Raw genomic sequence first — 21,244 nt, forward strand, 5'->3', positions numbered from 1 at the left:
CTTGTTAGGTCAAAGAATATGTAGGCTTTTTTGCTGTTTCTTTCCAGCATCCAAATGCCTATTATGTTGCTTTGGTTTTGGTTGGATGATTTGGTGGGAAAATAAACTAGCAATTGCTGTAGATTGCTTGTGCTTGAGGGTGGAAAGGCATTGGGGAAATTTAGTCATCATCATTTCCCATCCCTTGGCAGTAAATCCTGCCAGCTTCATCAACTGGTGAGTGATCCACCCTTGGGCATCATGGAACTAACTGCTCAAATACAGATTTTTTTTCTCTTTCCAAACTGAAATTAACTGCTGTGATCATTTTTGTTTTCTACACAAGATCTTGGCCAGAGCTTTTCTTTTAGTTTTTCAGTCATAAGATATTGACACCACCCACAATGCCTACATTTATTATCTATTCCTATTTGCTCTTGAATTGAGGAGGCAGTTAAGAGACAACCACATTTCTCATTGGTTCACGTGATATAGGAAATAATATGTCAATATGGATATAAGATTGGCTGGCTAACGTGAAACAGAGTCGGCATAAAGGAGTCCTTTTCTAGTTAACAAGACATAACAAGTGGTGTGCCACATAACAAGAAGTTGGTGCTGGGTCCTTAGGATTTCAAAATTCATATAAGTTACTTGGAGAAGGACACTGAAGGTATGGTTGCTAAATTTGCTGATGAAACAAAGTTAGGAAAGTATGTTGTGAAGGAGGCTACAAACAGATATGGATAGGATAATTAATAAGGGCAAGGATCTGGCATATGGGGAAACGTAAAATTATTAATTTTGACAGGAAAAGTGGGGAAAAAAGTTTATGATTTAAATGGTGAGAGACTGCAGAGTTATCTGGATATTTTGGTGTATAACTTGCAACATAATTTGGTGTACAACATGTAATTAGGAAAAAAATGGAATGTGTTTGTTTATTGCTAGGGGGATTGAATACAATAGAGGGAAGCAATATTTGAGTTGATCGTGCATTGATGGGACCACATCTGGAGTACTGTGCACTGTATTGGTCTCCTTCAGCAAGAAAGAATGCCGATACATTGGAAACAGTTCAAAGAAAGCTTACCAGATGAATATCCTGATTGGGTGAATTGTTTTCTGAGGATCATTTGGACTGGCTAGGCTGGTATCCAATGGAGTTTAGAAGAGTGAGAGGGGAGTTGATTGAACCATACAAGATCCTAAAGGAATGTGGCACTGTTAATGTGGAGAGATTTTTCTTGTGGCAGAAACCTGTAATCAGGGATCACTGAAATAAATGTGATTGCTCATTTAAGACGGTAATGAGATTTTTCTGTTTGTCAGAGGGTCATGAGACTTAAGAATTCTCTTTCTCAAAGGGCAGTGAAAGAAGAATCTTTGAATAGTTTTAAGGCAGAGGTAGATAAATTCTTGATAAGCAAAGGAATGAAAACTTATTCTGGGCAAAAAAAACAAAGTTTGGAAGAACTAGGCAGGCAGTTGGGAATGCAAATTTGAGGTTGCATTCAAATCAGGTGTATTCTCATTCAGTGTTGGAGCAGGTTCAAGGGATTGATAAGATCTTTATTAGTTACATGTACATCAAAACACACAGTGAAATGCGTCTTTACGTAGAATGTTCTGGGAGCAGCCCACACGTGTTGCCACGCTTCTGGCACCAACATAGCATGCCCACAACTTCCTAACCTGTAGGTCTTTGGAATGTGGGAGGAAACCGGAGCCCCCGGAGGAAACCCATGCAGCACGGGGGGAGCATACAAACCCTTTACAGACAGCAGCGGGAAATAGCATTATGCTAACCACTATGCTACCATGCTTGCCCATGAATGCTTCTAATTCCTATGTTTGTATTTCCAAATTCTCTAGTCATATCCTTCGTCCATTAACTTCAATGGGAAATCAAAATCTGCATTCAGAAAATTATTCTGTTTTTCCCTCTCCCCTTCAGATTGACCATTTTGTTCTTTTAATTGTTCTATATCCTTTAGTCATTTAGTCTCTCATGCAACCTTTGGCTGACCTTCTCTTTTGTTCTCTTCTTTCATCCTTCCCCTCTCACTGTATCTTAAGCTTGTTTTATCTTGAACTTTCTGCACTTCTGCTGAGAGGTCATTAACCTGAAATATTAACACTGTTTCTCTCCACAGTGGGAGGCACGGTGGGTCAGTGGGTGGTGTTGCTGCCACACAGCTCCAGCAATCCAGGTGACCTCTAGTGCTGTATGGAGTTCACATGTTCTCCCTGTGACTGGGAGTTTTCCCTACATACTCTGATTTCCTCCCACCTCCCTAAGATGAAATGTAAGCATAAATAATGATGCAATATGGGTAATGGTGCCACATTCTGTGTCACTGCTTTCAATATTTTTTTTTGAGGATGAATTCTAACTGTGCCATTTTCCATAATTTTGCTCTTATTCCAAAAGCTATAATGGTGTCCTCTTGGTTCTTGCCTATCCCCCAATCATACTCTTTCCCCCACAACCAACCATCCCATGTCACTAATGCCACTACCAGGGTGATGCCAACTGCAGGTAGTCTGAAAGAATCATCCCTCTATGACAGCTCACTCCATTCTTACAACACTCAAGATGCACTCCTCTTCCCAAGGCACCTTCCCATGCAGTATGATCTCTTTATTTGCTAAGAAAGTCACCAATAGGCCTTGCCATTCAAGCAAAATCAAAAGGCTGGAAGCTGGAAATGTGAAATAAGAGCAAAGTGCTGAGAAATGCTTGCCCTGCCTTCAGCAATTTCTGTTCCAATAGGGTTCCACTTTCTCAGCAGTCCAAGCGTTGCCTTCTGCCACAGTACCTGGGAACTATCCATCTCCTTTCCTACAGTACTGAATCTGGGCTATTATGTTGCTCATTTAACTCTCTGCACGTGACCACTCCATCTCTGTTTTTAGCTGGATATCTTTCCCTCCTGGATGTTTATAGGACTTCACAATTCACTAGCTAAACCCCTTCTGCACTCACAGTCCTGATGCATGGTCTCAGCCCAAAGAGTTGACTGTCTCCGTGGATGCAGCTTGACTACTGTGTTCCTCCAGCAATTTGTCTTTTTTTTTCTCTCCAGATTCTAACATCTGCAGTCTCTTGTGTCTTCACAGTTCTCCTTCAGCTTCTCATCAGCAATTTTGCAGTGTAGCTATATCTCCTGGTCTAATCTCATGTAAAGTTCTTCAACAAATTTTCACTACTACCCATGACTGCACTGCTGATGTCCAAATCCCTGGCCCCACCACCTGTATTTTGGTGTTTTTAAAAAAAAGTATAAAGTAAGACCTAAAATTACACATGTATTTGAAAATTTCAAGAAACAATTCACCCATGTTAAGAAATCTTTAATAAAATTAAATTTGAAGCAGTTAATTTTAATGATTTATACTTTTTTGTTTTTCTAGGGATCCCTGAAAAGGATAGCATAAGCAGCAACCTGTTGCATTCTGCTTCAAGGAACAAGGTAATTGATGGCTTCTACACTGATCAATGTGAAACCCTATTATTCCTTCTCTATATATCTCCACATCTTTTCTTTTTAAATAAATTTAAAATGTCAGTTTTGGAAATAATGGATTGAATTCAGGAAGTGTCTTGACAATTTTTTTTATTATGAAACCAGCAGTAGTGAAAGAGATGACAAGCTTTCCACTCTTCAGCATGCCTTCATATTCCGCGTTGGTGTTCTGCAGAGCGGAAACTTTGGATGCAATGGAGATGGATGATGCCACATCTGACCTCTCACTTTGTCAGTGGACTAGCTCTGAGCCCACTGCAGACTCTGGAACTTATTGAGCTAAGGGGCTTGATGTACGGTATCTAGCTCTTCAGTTTTCTGCCATCCATGGCTTGTGTAGAAGCAGCTATTCCATTAGTTTGGCCTTCAGTAATTCCTGTTTAAAAAAAAATAACTGTCTATAACTAATTTTATTAGTTTTTAATTTTTTATGGTAATCCATTTTCATGCATTTGGAAAAAAAATCTCTGAAACATTAGCATTTGAAATGGTAAAAGATATTTTTGGCAGCATCAAGGTGTGAAAATCCATGTGGACGAGGCTGGGGTAGGATCAGCAGGGTGGTGGGTTTGGAGATGGAAGAGGTTGGCATGGCTTTGGGTTCTGGCATGGGAGGCCAAGTTTCACCTTGTGGAAGGGTCACAAGATGGAGGCCTCCAGCACAGCCCACCCTGGCGCCACAGCAGGTTGGTGCAGCAGCAGGGATTACATATTCAGTAAATGGGGTTGTCATTCCTTTAACCTCCTGGCGTAAAGTTGAGGAACTGGATGAGAAGTATGTTTGGCCCCTCTCCATTGCCTTGATACTCCACCCACATTGAACTCAATAGTGATTCCAGTTGCAGAGCTGTAGGTTACATTCAGTGGCCTACTGTGTTTCAGACTTCTGTGTTTCAATGTGCATGCACTGAGGCCCAAGGCATCACGGGCATCAAATGGCTTATAGCTGGTGGTTCTCTATGGATAGAAAGGATGCTTCATCCAAATTCTGTCCTTGTGCCTGAGCAAGGAATTGTTCATGAGACTGATATTAATTGGTATAAACGAAAAAATGGCAGCATAAATATAAGATTGGCTAAAGGACACAGCAGTGGATGCTGTTTATATCATCATCTATTATTCCAGACAGCATGTATACATATCTTTTTCACATAAATTCCGTGAGAGTAAACTTTATCTCAAATTTTTGGGTGGTAATTGGGAGAACAGGAGTGTAGGTGGCATGTCAACATTTTATTAAAGGTTAATTTCTGAAAGGCATTTAGAAACTTTGAAATTGACCAGAGCAGGACAGATTTATTTCTTTTGGGCCAGAATTTCCATTACTCGAACAACTGTAACACTGTTTTGATTGATGAGCATTAGCCATTTTCCATTTTTTAGTCACCAATCACAAAATACTACTTGGACCAGCCCAAGGTGATGGGTGGAGCCAGATGGGGAGGAGATGATGGCAGATGGAAGTAGGTGGGGGGGGGGGGGGGGCAGAGAAGGGATGGGTGGCATAAAAAAGGGAGAATAAAACTAGGCAGACAGGTGGATGTGCGTGACAGGTGAGCACCTGGGTTATTCATTATCTGAAATCGGAAAATTTGCTATATTCACGCCATTGACTTGTAAGCTTCCCAAGCAGAATATGAGATGTTGTTCTTCCAATTTGCATTTGGCCACTCTATAGCAATGGCATGGGAGTGGGAAGGAGCATTAAAATAACATGCAACCGGGGGAGAGTGGAGATGTAATTGGTGGTAGGATTGTGTTGGAGCTGGCGGAAATGGCAGAGGATAATGTGTTGGATGCAGAGGCCGGTGGGATGAAAAGTGAGGACCAAGGGAACTCTTGTTCTGGCCTGGGGAGAGGTGGCGGTCAGAGCAGAGGTGAAGAAGGATGTTCATTCTGCTACGCACTGGCTCTCTGTCCTGTTCCCTCTCAGTTCTGATGCAGGGTCTCGACCCAAAACATCAACTTGCACCTTTTTGCCACCATGGATATTGGGGATATTTCTTTTATTCCCCAGCTGTCATTTACTCAGGTTACCATTTCCTCAGATTTTTTTTGCACATCTTTTATCAGTTTGAGAGAAAGATCAGTGAAAGGTTTGAAAAGGATCCAAATGCAGGAGGATTTGGATATCAGACTGGTCCCATTCCCTTTGTTCAGCTGGTAGCCTGCTTTGCCTTTCCTTTGATTATTCTTTCAAGTATGATCTAACACTCTGCCCAATTCCACAAGATTTTCTGCAGATAAGAGAGAAACAGATAATCAAGAGTTTATTGTACTAGCAAAGTCCGTAGGGAGAGTTCAAAGAGAAACAAAGGTGACTGCATTTATTGCTAACCTTCCATAACACTTGCCTTGTGCTTACAGACAAGTACAAAAGGTGAAACAAGAACTAATAGCATGCAAGCAAGTAAGACAGTGTCAGAAGAAGAGACTTGCTAATCCTCTTTCAGGAATGCTTTACAATGATTTAGTCTAAACTGGGTTGCAAGATGAGTTTTTCAGAATATTGAGCACAAGGGTCTGGTGGTGTTCTGAACATTTTTTAGCTTACGAATTGTGTTTCTGGGAATCATTTGTGTTTTTTTTCATGAGTAATGGCTGTGCATTACATGCAACTTGATATTTTAGTTCAAATGGCATTGCTCAATTAACTAATCAATAAAGTGATTTCCAGACAATTTCATCTTGGAGCAGAGGGAGCAGTGATTGAGTGGTAAATGATCTAACACCAATGTGACTTGCAGTATGTTTTAAAGCAAGATCCAGTATTTATATTTTACTTGAGGATTGAAAACGTTTATCCAAGAATTAAATTGCAAATAGTAAATTTGAACTTGGTTGTCTTCTGTTTCTCCTTTGAAGGCTTGCTTTTCAAAAACTTATTTGACTTGTCCACTGAAATGTACAATTTATCCTACAGGTCTCCTTTTTCAAAAATTGCCTCTAGTTCTGCTTTAAAAGAAATTACACCATGAGTCTGCTGTATATATCCACAATATTGTGCAGATAAATTTTAAACTCACTGAGCTTTTTCTGTGGATTTCCAATATAAGTAAAGGAGTTTTGTAACAAAGAAAGCCTGAATATCGGAAGCAAAATCCTTTTTTGACCAAATTGTTATGAAGACTAAAAATTGATGAGCAATATGTAGTAATTGGATAAGTTATGTGCAGTAAATATGTGAAGAGATATCCTTCCCATTGTCTTCATGGAGAATCTGACACTTCATAAAAGCACTCTTTATATATCACTTTTCACAATCTCAAGACTTCCTGAAAAATGTTGTAGATGAGAAATTACTTTTGTTATACAGTAACTGTTATAAGATATCTTTACTAGTCACATGTACATCAAAACACACAGTGAAATACATCATTGTGTAGAATGTTCTGGGGGCAGCCCGCTAGTATTGCCACGCTTCCAGTGCAAATAGCATGCCCACAACTTCCTAACCCGTACGTCTTTGGAATGTGGGAGGAAACCAGAGTACCCAGAGGAAACCCACGCAGACACGGGGAGAACGTACAAACTCCTTACAGACAATGGCCGGAATTGAACCCAGGTCGCTTGCTCTGTAATAGGGTTACACTAACCGCTACACTGCTGTGCCTGCCATGGTACGGGGTCCTGCCATATGTATGAATGAAAATAGAAATATTTATGTAACTACTTTGAACAAGAAGTAACTACATTTCTTGGAACTGTAAAATAAAAATGGGAAGTGCCGGGAATACTTGGCAGGTTAAGCAGCAACTATGGAGAGAGAAAAGTGGATACTATCTAACCTGGGTATTTCCAACATTTCCTATTTTTATTTCAGACTTCCAGTATCTGCAGCTTCTTGCTTTTCATTTCTTGCAAATGCGCGATGTCTGTCTAATCATTTTAAAGATGATCTGTACAAATAATCCATATTATTTGTGTAGATGGAACTTGAGGCTGACCAAATTAGACACTGACCTTTCAACACTTGAAAATGAGTGCAAATCTATACCAGCCAAGGGATGCCAGTGTGCCAGAAATGTGAATTCAATGCAGAATGGTTTTGGAGAGTCAGCAGATGTCTCAGTGAATATGAGCCACAGCTCAAAACTGCTCCAATTTGGACACTGATGAAAATGCGGTAAACGTTTTGCAGTGAGTACTTCTCTGACATTAGGGCTGAAGCTTGAAACTACCCTCTATATTACACCACTAATTACTGCTGGGTGTGTCTTGTTCAGCTGACAGTAACACAGTCTGATTTTGTTTTTGAAAAGATCAGAAGCTAGGAAAACTTTTTATTCCAACTGCTACTGGTCCTTGTGTGCTCAGTATTCACTGTCCTGGGATAACAAAAAAAACTTATTTCCATTCCCCACAGCGCATCCAACCATTTGCTTGGTGCCATTAGTATTCTGTGTGCTTCTACTAGTTGTATACTCCATAACTAGGAAGGGCAAGTAGAATATACTGAGACTCGTGTGGAAGCAGTTTGCATCCTTGAGTGTGGAGAGGGCTGTACTTAAGACCCATTGTTTTGAGACCCTGCTTGAAAGTAGCCCTAACCATGTTATGGGTTATTAATGCTGATATCAGGACTAATATATTTGTTGACGTGCCATTTTATGAGTGCCCATTGTATAATCTACCATCGCACAGGCCTATCCTGGGACAGAAGTGTGCTATCTTACACACTGGATCAGTCCTCCTTGTGGCTATCCAGGGTACATGGCGAACAATTAACAAAGCTTATAATATTTTCAGAAGGAACCCAGCCATTATAAGACCCTTTTTTTCTGAAATTGAGCTGACTTAGCGTCCGATTTGCTTTGGAGTCAGTTCACTCAGGAGGTTATGGGACTAACAAACAATGTTGGCTTTTCATCGTTATTCTTTAGAGAGTGGAATTTGGGGCAGCACAGTGGCAAAGCAGGTAATGCTTCTGCCCCACAGCTCCAGTGACCTGCATTCAATTCTGCGCATCCTCCCTGGGTGCTTGGTTTTCTCCCCCAAGATGTGCTTTTTGGTAGTTTATTTGGAATCTGTAGATTGTCAGTGGTGTAGGTGGGTGGTAGAATCTTGGGATGAGGGGTGGTTGATGAGAATGTGAGAAGAATTAAATGGGTTGTTGTAAGATTAATCAAAGTGAGGACTCGGTGGGCCAAAGGCTTATTTCTTTGCTATGTGACTCTATGAAAACCAGGCCATCAAGTCACAGAGTGGTTACTGAGCAACAAGAAATGTCTTCTTCGGCACAGCTCATAACTCTTGTGTCTGGCACGCAGGAGCCACGGTACAATTGTATTATGAATAGTAAGTGTGCTCAAGTAACCTTTCTGCTGCTGGAAAGATCTTTACTATACAATTCCAAGTGGTTTTCAAGATTAGTGGTTGGTATACTACCACCTGGAAAACAAGAAATACAAAAGGAAGAAGACATGTCACAAAAGGAGGGTGACTGTCAATCACCAGGGTACTATTTCTCAGAGCTTTTCAAGAGCAGCTTATCTGAGACCATTTCACCTGAACATGCTTCCTATACTGACTGCACTAATAATACCATAGCTCTGCCATCATTGTGAATATATCCACAATTCTGTTGCCAGCCTTTAGTCTGGCTCTTGGTGCATAACATACAGTAACATCAACCTCATATGCTCATTACTTAACCTAGTACTCTTATGAATTGTGTCCTCCATGACCACAGCTAACACCAGAAAAGTGGAAAGCTGTTGAATGTCCATTGAGGATAAAATAAGAACAGAAAATCCTGGAAATGTACAATAGCTCAGGCACCTGTGAAGAGAGAAACAGAGTTAATGTTTCAGTTGATGACTTTTCATCAGTGCTAAGAAATATGTTTTGGTTGATGATAAGGCAGGGAATGTTTGTAATAAGGTTTAGGCCAAGAGAGATTGAATGATGCAAAAGGTAGTGAGGGGAACAAGTGCTAGAACCGTGGGATATAAAATACTGCAGTGTCCTTGCTCATCTCCGTCCAATCCACCTCCATGCAGATCAGCTGTGATTTAATAAACTTTCACCACCCTCCCTCAACCTACACTATCATTTTTTCTATTATTGGTGTTTATTTCCACCCTATCAAAAGCATTCCTTTTGTTCCTCTACCCCTCCCCTTCTCTGTAATGCAAATTATATTCAAACTCCAGCATTTTGAACCAATAGTCTCGGACCTGAAACACAAGCATTCTTTCTTTTTCCCCATTTGCTGCCTGACATTGAATATTTCCAGCATTTCCGTTTTTATTACAGATTTCCATCATCTGGAGTTTTTTGACTTTCATTTTCTCAAACCGCACTGGGATATTAACTTTCAGGTCAATTTCTGAAATTGGAAAGGACAAACTGTCTCTTGCTCTACAGCCACCCAGCTGAAGTATTGCATTTGATCTCTAAGCCGCAGATTGAGTTGAATGATGATGCAGCTTCAAGTGCCTGAGAACTAAAACCTTTTCCTACCGCTTGACATAATGGAGAATATCATTCCTTCAGTGTTGATCACTGGTCACAGATGTCCCTCTCTCCTGCCTAAAGTTGCCAACACATGAACTTCCACAGAGACAACTTGCCTCAGCAGCTCTGGTCTCCTCTGCTGTTAATTTCTTTACGTGGGGTATGTATGACCTTTCAACAAGGGTAAAGAAAGTTTATTCATGATATCCTAGTGGGATGCTTAGAGAAAGGGCATCTTATGATTAAATAGTTCTCGTATAGCTTGCAAATTATGGGAAAGTGAAGACTGGAGTAATGTTGATTGTATGAATATGAGGGGAAAGAAAAGATGTACAGTTCAGTGATTGTATGAAGTGAATGCATACACAAAAGGGAATATCATGAATAGTGTCATTGAAAATGTGGTCAGAGAATAGTGCATAATATATTTAGACATCTTCCTTGAGAATTGAACTTGTTTTAGTTTTATATCTTTGCATTGGAAGCTAAGCTCCTTTCATTTACCTCCTGCAACTTTTTCCCACTTTGAGGAGGAGTGGCCTGGACCAGAGCCCTTCAGTGCAGCATCAGGATGTCTGTAAATCATCGAGACAATTTCTTTGGTCTTGGAAATTTTTCTTTTTTAATCTACAAAGCATATGCACCACCCCTTCAGTGTACAAACTGAATCTGAATGCCATCAGAAATGCATGTTTTGTTGAGCTCTCAAGCATACCACCATTGCAAAACATACAGTAGGTATCTGCTGACTACACATTTGAATTATAAGCTGCTAGTACTAATTTCACATTGTCCCAAGGTACTTGTTTCCAGTCCATTCAAATTTCAGTACCTGGATGTCTCAATACAAAGTCCTCAGCACTGGTGAATTCACCTTAATGATCACAAAATTAGCACAAACTTGCAACAGTTGGTATTAAGTATTAGCAAAGAGTAATGAGCCCCTGGTGGGTGGGTCGATACTGCTTTTTGAAATGAATTATTTTGTACTGGCATTCTGACGCTGTGAAATGCAGCAGAAGCTGATAATTTAAAGAGTGTAAATTCACATTAAACTCCTATGGAGATGTACATGTTTGTGACTCACTTTTGTATCTAAATTAATCCTGTAACACCAAAAATGTGGCATTAATTTTAGCTTGTAACATTACTAATGTGTCACTCTGTGGAAGGACTATTATTAGTGAATGACTCTATTTCCATTAATTATGGGGATAACAGTGAACTTCCAACTCTAGAGTCATAGAATTGTATCATGTGTACCAATGCTTATTGCAGATTTATTTTAGCTTTGAACTCTGCTTTTGTCAGGTAATGTAATGACAGAATACGTGGAGGTAAACTCGGTGCTTTCATACTCACCGACTTGAACACAAAAGAGGTCTGAATTGGGTACTGAACTTAAATACAACTCTAGTTTTCTAACAAATAAGATTACAAAATTTCTTCCATTTACTTAAATGATTACAAAAACTAATGAAAATTACTGCATTGTTACAGGTGTTAAAATGTCAGAAAATAGCTTGATGTAAGGCAAGAAACAAACGCTGATGCAAAATTATTTTATTAGGCTGCATGGTGTGTTAATTCATGTAGGTGGCCTACATTAAAAAAAAGTCATAAATTATCCCATCCTGCACAGTAATCTTCTGATTCTTTGAAACATATCTACAACCTTGTACGTTTGTCTGTTATATGTTTTTTTTCCCATACAAATGAAATGTAATATGGTGCTTTCGGATTCAGGGAAAAACCTTTTGGTCTCAAAGCAGCAAATTTTCAAGAAAAAGGTCAAATTTGAATGTCTTGCATCAGGATCTTCACATAGGCTATATTGCAATTGTAGTAGCTAAGTATACCTTAATTTTTAAAAATGGCACCTAGTTTAAGTCATGCATGATAAAATTCTGCAAAATTTGAAATGATGGTTGCTGTAAAGCTTTGAAATAGTTGAGGGAGAAAGGTCATTTCTACCTAATGAATAAGAAAATCTGTGTTTCATTTAATTCCTTGACGAGGGGAAAAAGGAAATAATTTGCATTTATCTAATCTTATTTGAATGTTTTATCATATTTGAAATGTTATCTTATTTGAATTTGCCTTTTGCATTCGGAGGATGGTTGAAAATTATTCACAGTTAAGGAAATTCTAAAATCTAATCCTTTTCTTAATTTGGGAAATATCCAAATTTTTGAAAGGTGTAGCCTAAGTACAGAGTTAAGAAAAACTAACTTTAAAGCCTTGTTATGTGATGAATACTTACAATTTAAAGCCATTATAAAAATTATATTTTCTGCTTGTATTAGCTTACCAGAGATAATTTACCCTTTGTTGCAGTTCTGTATATTTTCCTGGCAGCCTGAGGAACTACTGTACATTGGAACATTAATTGACTCTACATAATTATCAGTTGCAGAAATTAAGAACAAAAAACCTTTCAGTGTTGCTAAGCTGCTGATTTTATGCTTTTTATCAACCATTGGCAAATCTAATTTCTTTAAATTAGTGAAATGTTGCTGTCCACATTCTCAGTTCTCCAGGAAGCAACAGATTCCTTGTATCTTATATGCAATGTATTTTCTAATTAACTACCAAATGCCAACTTAATTATTAATGGGAATGAATGACTTCGCAAAAATGTTGCTGTCAAAAACAATTCACGGAAAACTGATAAGGCAAAGGGACAGAGACCAGATAATGAAAAAAAATTAACCCAGAAAGGCAGATAGTTTTTAAAAGGGTGGAAGCATTACTCGGAGATGGAACACCATGAGGGTCCAATTGAAGCCTTGTCTATCCAGTGGGAAGATTGGAGGTGGTGGGAGGGTAGTGTCATGGTTCCTGATACAATGCATCTTTGTACGTGGGAAGATCAATTCTCATGAATTTGATTGAGTTTTTTGAAGCAGTAGCCAAGAAGGTCGATGAGGGCTGGGCAGTACACATAGTCCCATAGTCTATATGGACTTCACTAAGGCATTTGGATAAGGTTCCACACTGTAACTGCTATGGAAAGTTTAATCATATGGGGATCCAGGGGGAGCTAGCTAATTGAGTACATAATCGGCTTGTTGTTTGGAAGCAGAGGGTGATGGTGGACGTTGCTTCTGGACTAGTGGTGTGCCTCAGGTTGGAGATATCCATTGCCATTTGTCATCTATATCAATGATTTGGATGAGAATGTATGGTTAGTAAATTTGTAGATGTAACTAAAATAAGTGGTGTCATAGACAGTGAAGATGGTTTTCAAGGACTACAGAGGGATTTTAATCAGCTGAGTAAGTGGGCCAAGGAATGGCAAATGGAGCTCACTTCAGATAAGTGTGAGATATTGCATTTTGAGAAGACAAATGAGGGTAGGACTTTCACAGAGAAGAGTAGGGCCCTAGGGAGTGTTGTAGAACAGGGGGACCTAGGCCATACAAATACATGGTTCCCTGAAACGTGGTGTCAAGGTAGACAGGGTGGTGAAGAAGGCTTTTTAACATGCTGGCCTTCATCAGTCAGGGCATTAAGTATGGAAGTTGGGATGTTTATGGTGCAGTTGTACAAGACGTTAATGAGACCACATTGGAATAGTGTGTTCAGTTTTGGGTCATGCAGCTGTAGGAAAGATGCCATTAAACTGGAAAGAGTGCAGAAAAGATTTGCAAGAATGTTGCCAGGACTTGAGGGACTGAGTAATAGAGAGTTGAGCAGGCTAGGACTTTATTCATTGGAGTGTGGGAAAATGAGGGGTGATCTTATAAAGGTGTATAAAATCAACGAGGAGCATAGCTGGACGGATGCACACAGTTTTTTTCCCCAGGGTTGGCGAATCAAGAACAAGAGGCCATAATAGGTTTAAGGTGAGAGGGAGAGATATAATAGGAACCTGAGGGGCAACTTTTTCACCCAGAGAGTGGTCTGTGTATGAAATGAGCTGCCAGAGGAAGTGGTTGAGGCAGATTCATGACAACATTTAAAAGAAACTTGGACTGGTACATGGATAGGAAAGGTTGAGGGGGATATGGGCCAAATGTGGGCAAATGGGACTAACTTAGAAGGGCATCTTTGTCAACACGGACCAGTTGGACCAAAGGGCTTGTTTCTGTGCTGTATGACTCCATGACTAAGAGGCTTGATTCAGAAAAGTAATGAAAGCCTCAAGTCCTATTGCAAAATACATGGATGATGTCATTGTTGCATAATGCCTTTTAGCCAAATATTTAGGAGGCCTACGATTGAGCAAATGCAATAAAAAGACCTGATGGGACTCAGGCAAAAGGCCAGAAGAAGTCACCATAATTATGAAAATGTAATTTTCAGTGCATGTGGGCCAAAGGAGCAGGTTGATTTTTTGTGCATGTGTTGTAGATTTCTCACCCTTGCAGAAGTGTTTGGAGGCCAGTTGCTTCTCCTAATTTTACACTAATTCATTAATATCGAGAACAAAGCTCCTGATGTGAATAACTCCCTTCTGGAGTCATGACCTTCTGGCCATTGACCCATTATGGTGCATGTTCCAAAGTGAATTTCAATAAGGTGCAAAGGTCAGAATTTGGTGAAGGGCAGAAAATTTAAGTGAGGAGGCATTTAGATTCTGAAGTAATTTTTATCTATAAAATGTTGGTGTGTGCGAAAGAAGGAGTTGATCATGTGGTCAGCTGGAACCGTTACTTGGTAATTACTGTCAGCTGAGACTGGAACTACAAAATCGATGTTTTCTTGCTTATGCACAGAGTGTGTGCATTTCAACATAGTGAAGAGGTTATATTTTGGCAAATAGTGGGCATTCAGTGGAGCAGGGAAAGAAGTAACATGTTGGAACTTTAAAGAAAAATCAAACTAGTAAGAATAATTCATAGTGGTAACCCAAATTTCAAGTTTAAAGCCCCCCCCCCCTTTTTTTTAAAAAAAGAGATGCATTCTAAATTATAATCCAGAATAACAAAACAAATTAAAATTGGTGCCCTAAAATCAGATTATTAACTGGAATTGTTATATTTGTAAATTATTAATGGATGGTTAAAATTTTAGTGTTTTGGCTGTAGCATCTGCAAACCTGGTGGATCTGCAGTAAGTGTCTGCTACATAAGCTTGGAGTTGATGAACTGAAGTCCAAGCTTTGGGCACTGTGGTGTATCAGGGAGAGTGCAAGTTACTCAGACATATTATTCCAGGAGGCAGGCACATTCTTTAATCTGATCTGGAAGGTGAAATCACATAGGATCCAGGATGAGCTGGCCAATTTGGATATAAAATTGGCTTGGTGGAAGGAGTCAGAGGGTGGTAATGGAGGGGTGCTTTTCAGATTGGAGGCTTGTGACTACTGGTGTGCCATAGGGATCAGTGCTGGATCCCCTGTTGCTTATCATATGTATTAATGATGTAGGTGAGAATGTAAGCGGCATGATTATTATGTTTGCAGATGGCACCAAAACTGGTGGTGTGGTGGACAATGAAGATGGTCATCTAAGGTTACAACAGAATCTAGATCAACTGGGAAAGTGGGCAAAGAAATGGCAGACATAATGTAACTCGGACAAGTGCGAAGTGATGCAGTTTCGGAAGTTAATTCAGGACAGGACATTTACAGTGAATGACACAGCCCTGGGGAATGTTGTAGAACATAGAGACCGAGGGGTACAAGTACATGGTTCCCTGAAAGTAGCTACGTGGGTAGACAAGATGGTGAAGAAAGGCGCATGGCATGCTTGCCTTCATCGGGAGGGGCATTGAGTAAAAGTGTTAGAGTCGTAAACTTGTATAGCACAAAAAAGGCCTTTCAGTCCAACTGGTCCACGCCGACCAAGTTTCTACTTGAGCTAGTTCCATTTCCCCGCGTTTGGCCCATATCCCTCTAAACATTTCCTACCTATATACTTGTCTAAATGTCTTTTGAACATTGTAACTGTACCTGTCCCTAACCTTCCTCTAGCAGCTCATTCCAATTACTCACCGCTCTCTGTGTGGAAAAAGTTGCCTCTCGGATCCTTTTTTGTTTCTTTCCCTTCTCCAGGTGCTCTGGTTTGCTCCCTCATTCGAAAATATGTGTGCATTACCCCTGGTATGAAGGTGAGTGATAGAATCTGTTGATGGGAGGTAGTTGAGCATGTGGGGAGAATCAAAAATGGGATTAAAGTAGGATTATTGTACATGGATGGCTGACAATCAGTGTGACTCAGCAGACTGAAGGACCCATTTCTTGCTGTGTTGCTCCTCAACTAGAATCTACTTTTACATGAACTTGTCTATTTTTGTAATATAATATTGAAGTATTTGAATACTATAGTAAGGAAGTCTTACTGAAATTGTAGCAACAAACAAACTGCTGAAGGAATGCAGCAGGTTGAGCAGCATCTGTGGGGGGAGGAATTGTTGCTAGCATTTTGGAGTCAAACCCTGCATCAGGACTGGGAGTGGAGAAGGGGGATAGCCAGTACAAAGAGGAAAGGGGAACTGAGGAGGGGTGAAGGATGACAGGCAGGTTGAGCCAGATAGGGGAGGAGGAGGGGTGGAGTTGGAAGACAGGCAGGTGGATGATGGATGGAGGCAGACAAAAAAGGAGAGGGGCAGATGGGGCCAGGTGGGGGTGTCAGTGGGGGGAGGAAGGTGAAGGTGGAGACAACTGCTGGAGGGTGATGAACAGAAACACAAAGGCTGTCAGTGCTGGAGCCTGATCAGTAAGGAAAGTGATAATGGGAACCATCAGGCGAGAGATGAAAGGCAGAGGGAACCAAGTGGGGGAAAGGGAGTGGTGCATGAAATGTGTGAGTAGTCGGCTGATAGAACCAGGAGGGGGAGGGGGACAAAAATGAGTGATGGGTGGCTGGAGGGGGGTATCGGAAGGGAGTCACTGAGGAGGATCAGAAGGAGAAAAGGAGACAAGTGGGTGGTGGGGGGCAGTGGTTGGGGTGGGTAGAAGAAAAACACACCAGAGGTGTGTTCATACCATTAGGTTGTAGACTACCCAGGCAGAATGTGAGATGCTGTTCTTCTAATTGGCATTGGCCCTCACCCTGGCAGTGGAGATGGCCAAGGATGGACAAGTCAATGTGGCAATGGGAAGGGGAATTGAAATGGCATGCAACTGGAAGCATGGGATGCCCATTGCGGACAGACCACAGGTGCTCTGTCACCTTATCTGCGCTTGGTCTCACCAATGTAGAGGAGGCCACATCAGGAGCACCGTATCCAGTAGACAAGGTTGGAGGAGGTATAGGGCTTTTGAGATCACACCTCGAGTACTGTGTACAGTTTTGGTCTCCTTACCCAAGAAAAGATGCTCTTGGTATAGAGGATATACAGCGAAGGTTCACTCAGCTGCATCCAAAGATGATGAATAGACTGAGATGAAGAGAAACTTTTTTTTCACTTGGAGGGCAGTGAATTTTTGGAATTCACTACCCTAGAGGACTGCTGAACCTCAGCGGTTGAGATCATTCAAAGAAAACCTGGACGGACTTCTGAATATTACAGGATATAGGAATAGTGCAGGAAAATGGCGTTGAGGTCGAGGATCAGCCATGATGTTAATGAATGTCAAAACAGGCTGTAGGGGTTAATGGCTTACTCCTGCTTCTAAATGTTATATTACCTTTTAATTCCATTCAAATGAAAGTAAATTGCCTTGCACTAACAGCCTATAACTATCACACTATTTCTGTAGGAAATGTCAAACTAGAATAATTGAAATTATTCATGATCTGTGGAGATTTTCTTAGAATATAGTGAAATTATACATTTTGCTGAATTCTACAAGCATGATGCAGATGGAAAGTCACGGCTGTTGCTTCTTTAGCTAATGTATTCCTGCTGCTGCTTCCTTCAGACCTGCACATTAATAAGAAATTTGAAGTTGAAGCTTTGCAAGCCCTGGGTACCCTTCCAATTCCTGAAGTTTTTATGACCCTCTTTCTCTTATCAGCTACCTGGTTTCCAATGTTGTAACTGAGTCTACCACTTCTGTATTATGGGAAGAATTGTTCAATGAGTTAATTCCAGTGTTCACACTTGTATAAGTGTCAAATTTCTATATGTACTCTAAATTGCACCCTTGTGTATAAGGCAGAGCAAAATCAATGGGACAGACTGTGCAAACTTCATCTTAATGCTTTCTACATGAAAGGAGCTATTATATAATTTTTTAGTGTTTATTCTTAGAATGTTCCCTTCTTTTAGTAACTAGAAGTAGACAAGGTCTAAACAATTATGGCATTAAATGACTTGCCATCTTTTCAAATTTCTGATAGGAAGCTATTGATAATGTCCAAAACTGCAGTATTTGATTTGTTATTTTAAATTAATTCCCATGCTTTTAAGTCACTCAATGTGGATAAAGCTTATTCTTGCAGACGTCAGTTCACATTTTGTGTTCATTATTCACAGTTGTGCAAATGCATTTGAGTAGCAGTGACTGGCACTACCACTCCATTAGGCTGTTGTGTGGCTATGCGTACATGTGTATTTGAAATGTACGGTGATCATTCAGGATCTGAAAATGATCTTGTAATCCAACAGTGTGGCCAGAATGATTGAACTGTGCTTCAATTTCAAACAACAATTTCTCAAATGATCTGCTGCAAATTCCATTTGTCCATTGGAGAAAGAGTTTTTAAGGGTCTTGGTATTGGTTTATTATTATTGTCACTTGTACCAAGGTACAGTGAAAAACTTGTCTTGCCTACCGTTTGTACAGATCAATTCATTACACAGCGCATTATTAGATAAAATTCAACTTGGCCACCAGTCTCAATATTCATTCGAATAATTCTTAAATGACAGAACATTGAAGATGAATCCTGAACTCTGCTTCTTCAATATGAAGCCCTGATTTAAACCTGCCCAATTCACACTCTGTCATTGGGTTCCAAAAGGACTTCCTATTTACACCCCACCTAACTCTGATCAAATTGTTGCTTCAAAACATGTAACTTGCCTTGAAAATATATCATTTTTTCAAATCCATACCTTTTTGCAGAGTTTTTATTTCAGTTATGTCCCCATGAAAGTACTCCATGTATAATCAATACTCTAGCACGATCCAAAATGTCGTGAAAATTCTGCACCACATATTCAGCTAGACTTTGGCTTGTGGGTACATGGCACTCAGTCTCTTGACCAGTTTTCAATGCTCAACCTTTGTACACACTGTCACTGTTCGGAATGATAGCCTGTATTCATGAAAACTACTATAATTATCTGCCCATTTATAATATCCCACTTCAGGTCAGCAGTAACTGATAAATATCTTTTTTATAGTGCTGAGTGGGTGGTACTGGTGTATGGTGCTGGAAGATGCAAGTCAACCATAGCGTTAGCTGTATCAAAACAATACACCCACATATAAATGACACGAGCCTTACTAAGAATTATTTTGTTTAGATAGATTTTAGTTGTATGAATTTGATTTCTAGAAAAGAGACGTTAATGTTTGATTGTTTCAAGTTATTGTTTTTATTTTTGCCAATATTCTATACGGGCTTTGGCAGGCTGTAAAGAATTAAAATGGGAATCTTGACAGATTTGGCCTGTTCTCAACATTCCTGCTGTTCTCAATGGGCTTGGCTTATAAATGCAATTTATCTTTTAACCATAGGCATACATATAGCCATCTCCCAGCCATCCCCACCCACACTCCACCTCAAAAATAAGTAGCTCATAATTCATAAGAATATTACAAAACACTGTAGTTTCTAGACGTATGGTATTCCATTCTTGTGCTGCATTTACAGTTTGGTTGTGTTAAATGTTTTATAGTTTTGTTTTTTTGCACAATTTTATTAATATTTTCATTTTGATTTGATTTTTCCCACATTTATTTTTTTTCATATACTAGTTCCAGAAGATCAAGTCCTTCTGAACCTTGTAAAAGCAATTGCTAAGGTTACTGGGATTTGCAGGAGTAATGCTTTGATTTGAATATTTATATTTATGTAAACTGATTACTTTTTTCATTCCATTCTTGAAATTTGTAAGACCACGTACCCTTAAAGTAAAGGAGAATCCTCCAAAAGAAAGGCGTGCAAAACATTAGAAGCAAACAAATGCTTTTCAACATAACACATGCTCAAGTGGGATTTGTACAATTTTAACTTCATTCAAGAATCAGACTACCCAACGAGCTGAGAAATAACAAATGGTTTTGAACTATTGCGAAGTGACAATCTACTGAATCTACTGCTCCAGCACTGATGCCAGGATTTAGCCCAGTGGGGTAGTCCAATTGCACTACTCCGTCGGACTCCTTATGGAGTTATTGCAGACTTCTCCAGGACAAACCTGGTGCAAGTAAATTCAAATAAAGGGGAAAAAGATAAGTTGAGCTTTTTTCCCCCAACTAATTTGAATTTGTTTAAATTATTTTTAAATGTTTGTTTTACACTGTTAACTATTTTTGACAGGTCCTGAGTAACTTTGAAAAAGTTGAAAAATGTCAAACATTCAGTTTTTTACAGTCTGTGACCCTGGAGAAGGAGTTTCACCAGCTGTCAAAACCGTTCTGTGAGCATAGTTTGTGCTAACACTGCCACACTAAAGAGCTCTGCTCCACCAAAGAGCTGGGCTCCCAGTGGAAGGCTGCACTTAAGGCCAAGGTGGATAAAACTGCATCACCCCAGGCAGGTGATTTGCAGTCTTGGGGCTGTGGAAGATTTGCCCCAATATACTGGCTACTCAGAATCGACGTGTGACTTGTGACAAATTAAGTTTTTTTTACCAGTTTGATTGGACAGAATGTTGACAACATGGAATAATTCAGTCTTTGCAGCTGGTAGCATTTGTTTTGGTTGACTGTCATTTTGTGCCAAGCAGATTAATCCAAAGTTTTAATTGTAACAGATTTCAAGGTGTGCCTTCAGGAACAAATTACACTGCAGACAAAATAACTCTGCAATTATAAAGTTATCTTCTGGTTTTACAACTTTATTTTTACAACATATATTAATATACCTATCTTAAAATGCTTCAGAAATAGTGCATGCAAACATTAAGATGACACATAGGAATACAGTTTGAAAAAATATATATATGAAAATACTTTTGTTGGGCAACATCTCTGGAGAGAGAAATAAAAATAGAAAAAGCTGTAAACATGCTGCCTGACCCTGCTGAGTATTTCCAGTGTTATCTGGTTTTATTTCAGATTTCTAGTTTTATGGACTTTTTTCATCTTTCTTCATCAGCGGAGATAAACAGTTAAATTTCCAGCTGATGACTTTCCAATAGAACTGGAAATGTTTGAGTTAAAACAAGGACTGAGTTGGAGAATGGCAGAGAGGAAAGAAAAGAATAAA

At 39.7% G+C, this 21,244-nt stretch overlaps 1 protein-coding gene across 1 annotated transcript in view; it reads left to right on the forward strand.

Moving 5' to 3' along the window:
• rapgef4a (Rap guanine nucleotide exchange factor 4a) overlaps positions 1-21,244 on the forward strand; it is a 189,997-nt gene that overhangs the window by 107,111 nt on the left and 61,642 nt on the right. The window contains 1 exon segment of the mRNA XM_052030204.1: positions 3,397-3,455. Coding sequence (XP_051886164.1) covers positions 3,397-3,455 — 59 coding nt within the window.

Source organism: Pristis pectinata, chromosome 1 (genome assembly GCF_009764475.1).
Source record: "Pristis pectinata isolate sPriPec2 chromosome 1, sPriPec2.1.pri, whole genome shotgun sequence".
NCBI classification, from domain to species: domain Eukaryota; kingdom Metazoa; phylum Chordata; class Chondrichthyes; order Rhinopristiformes; family Pristidae; genus Pristis; species Pristis pectinata.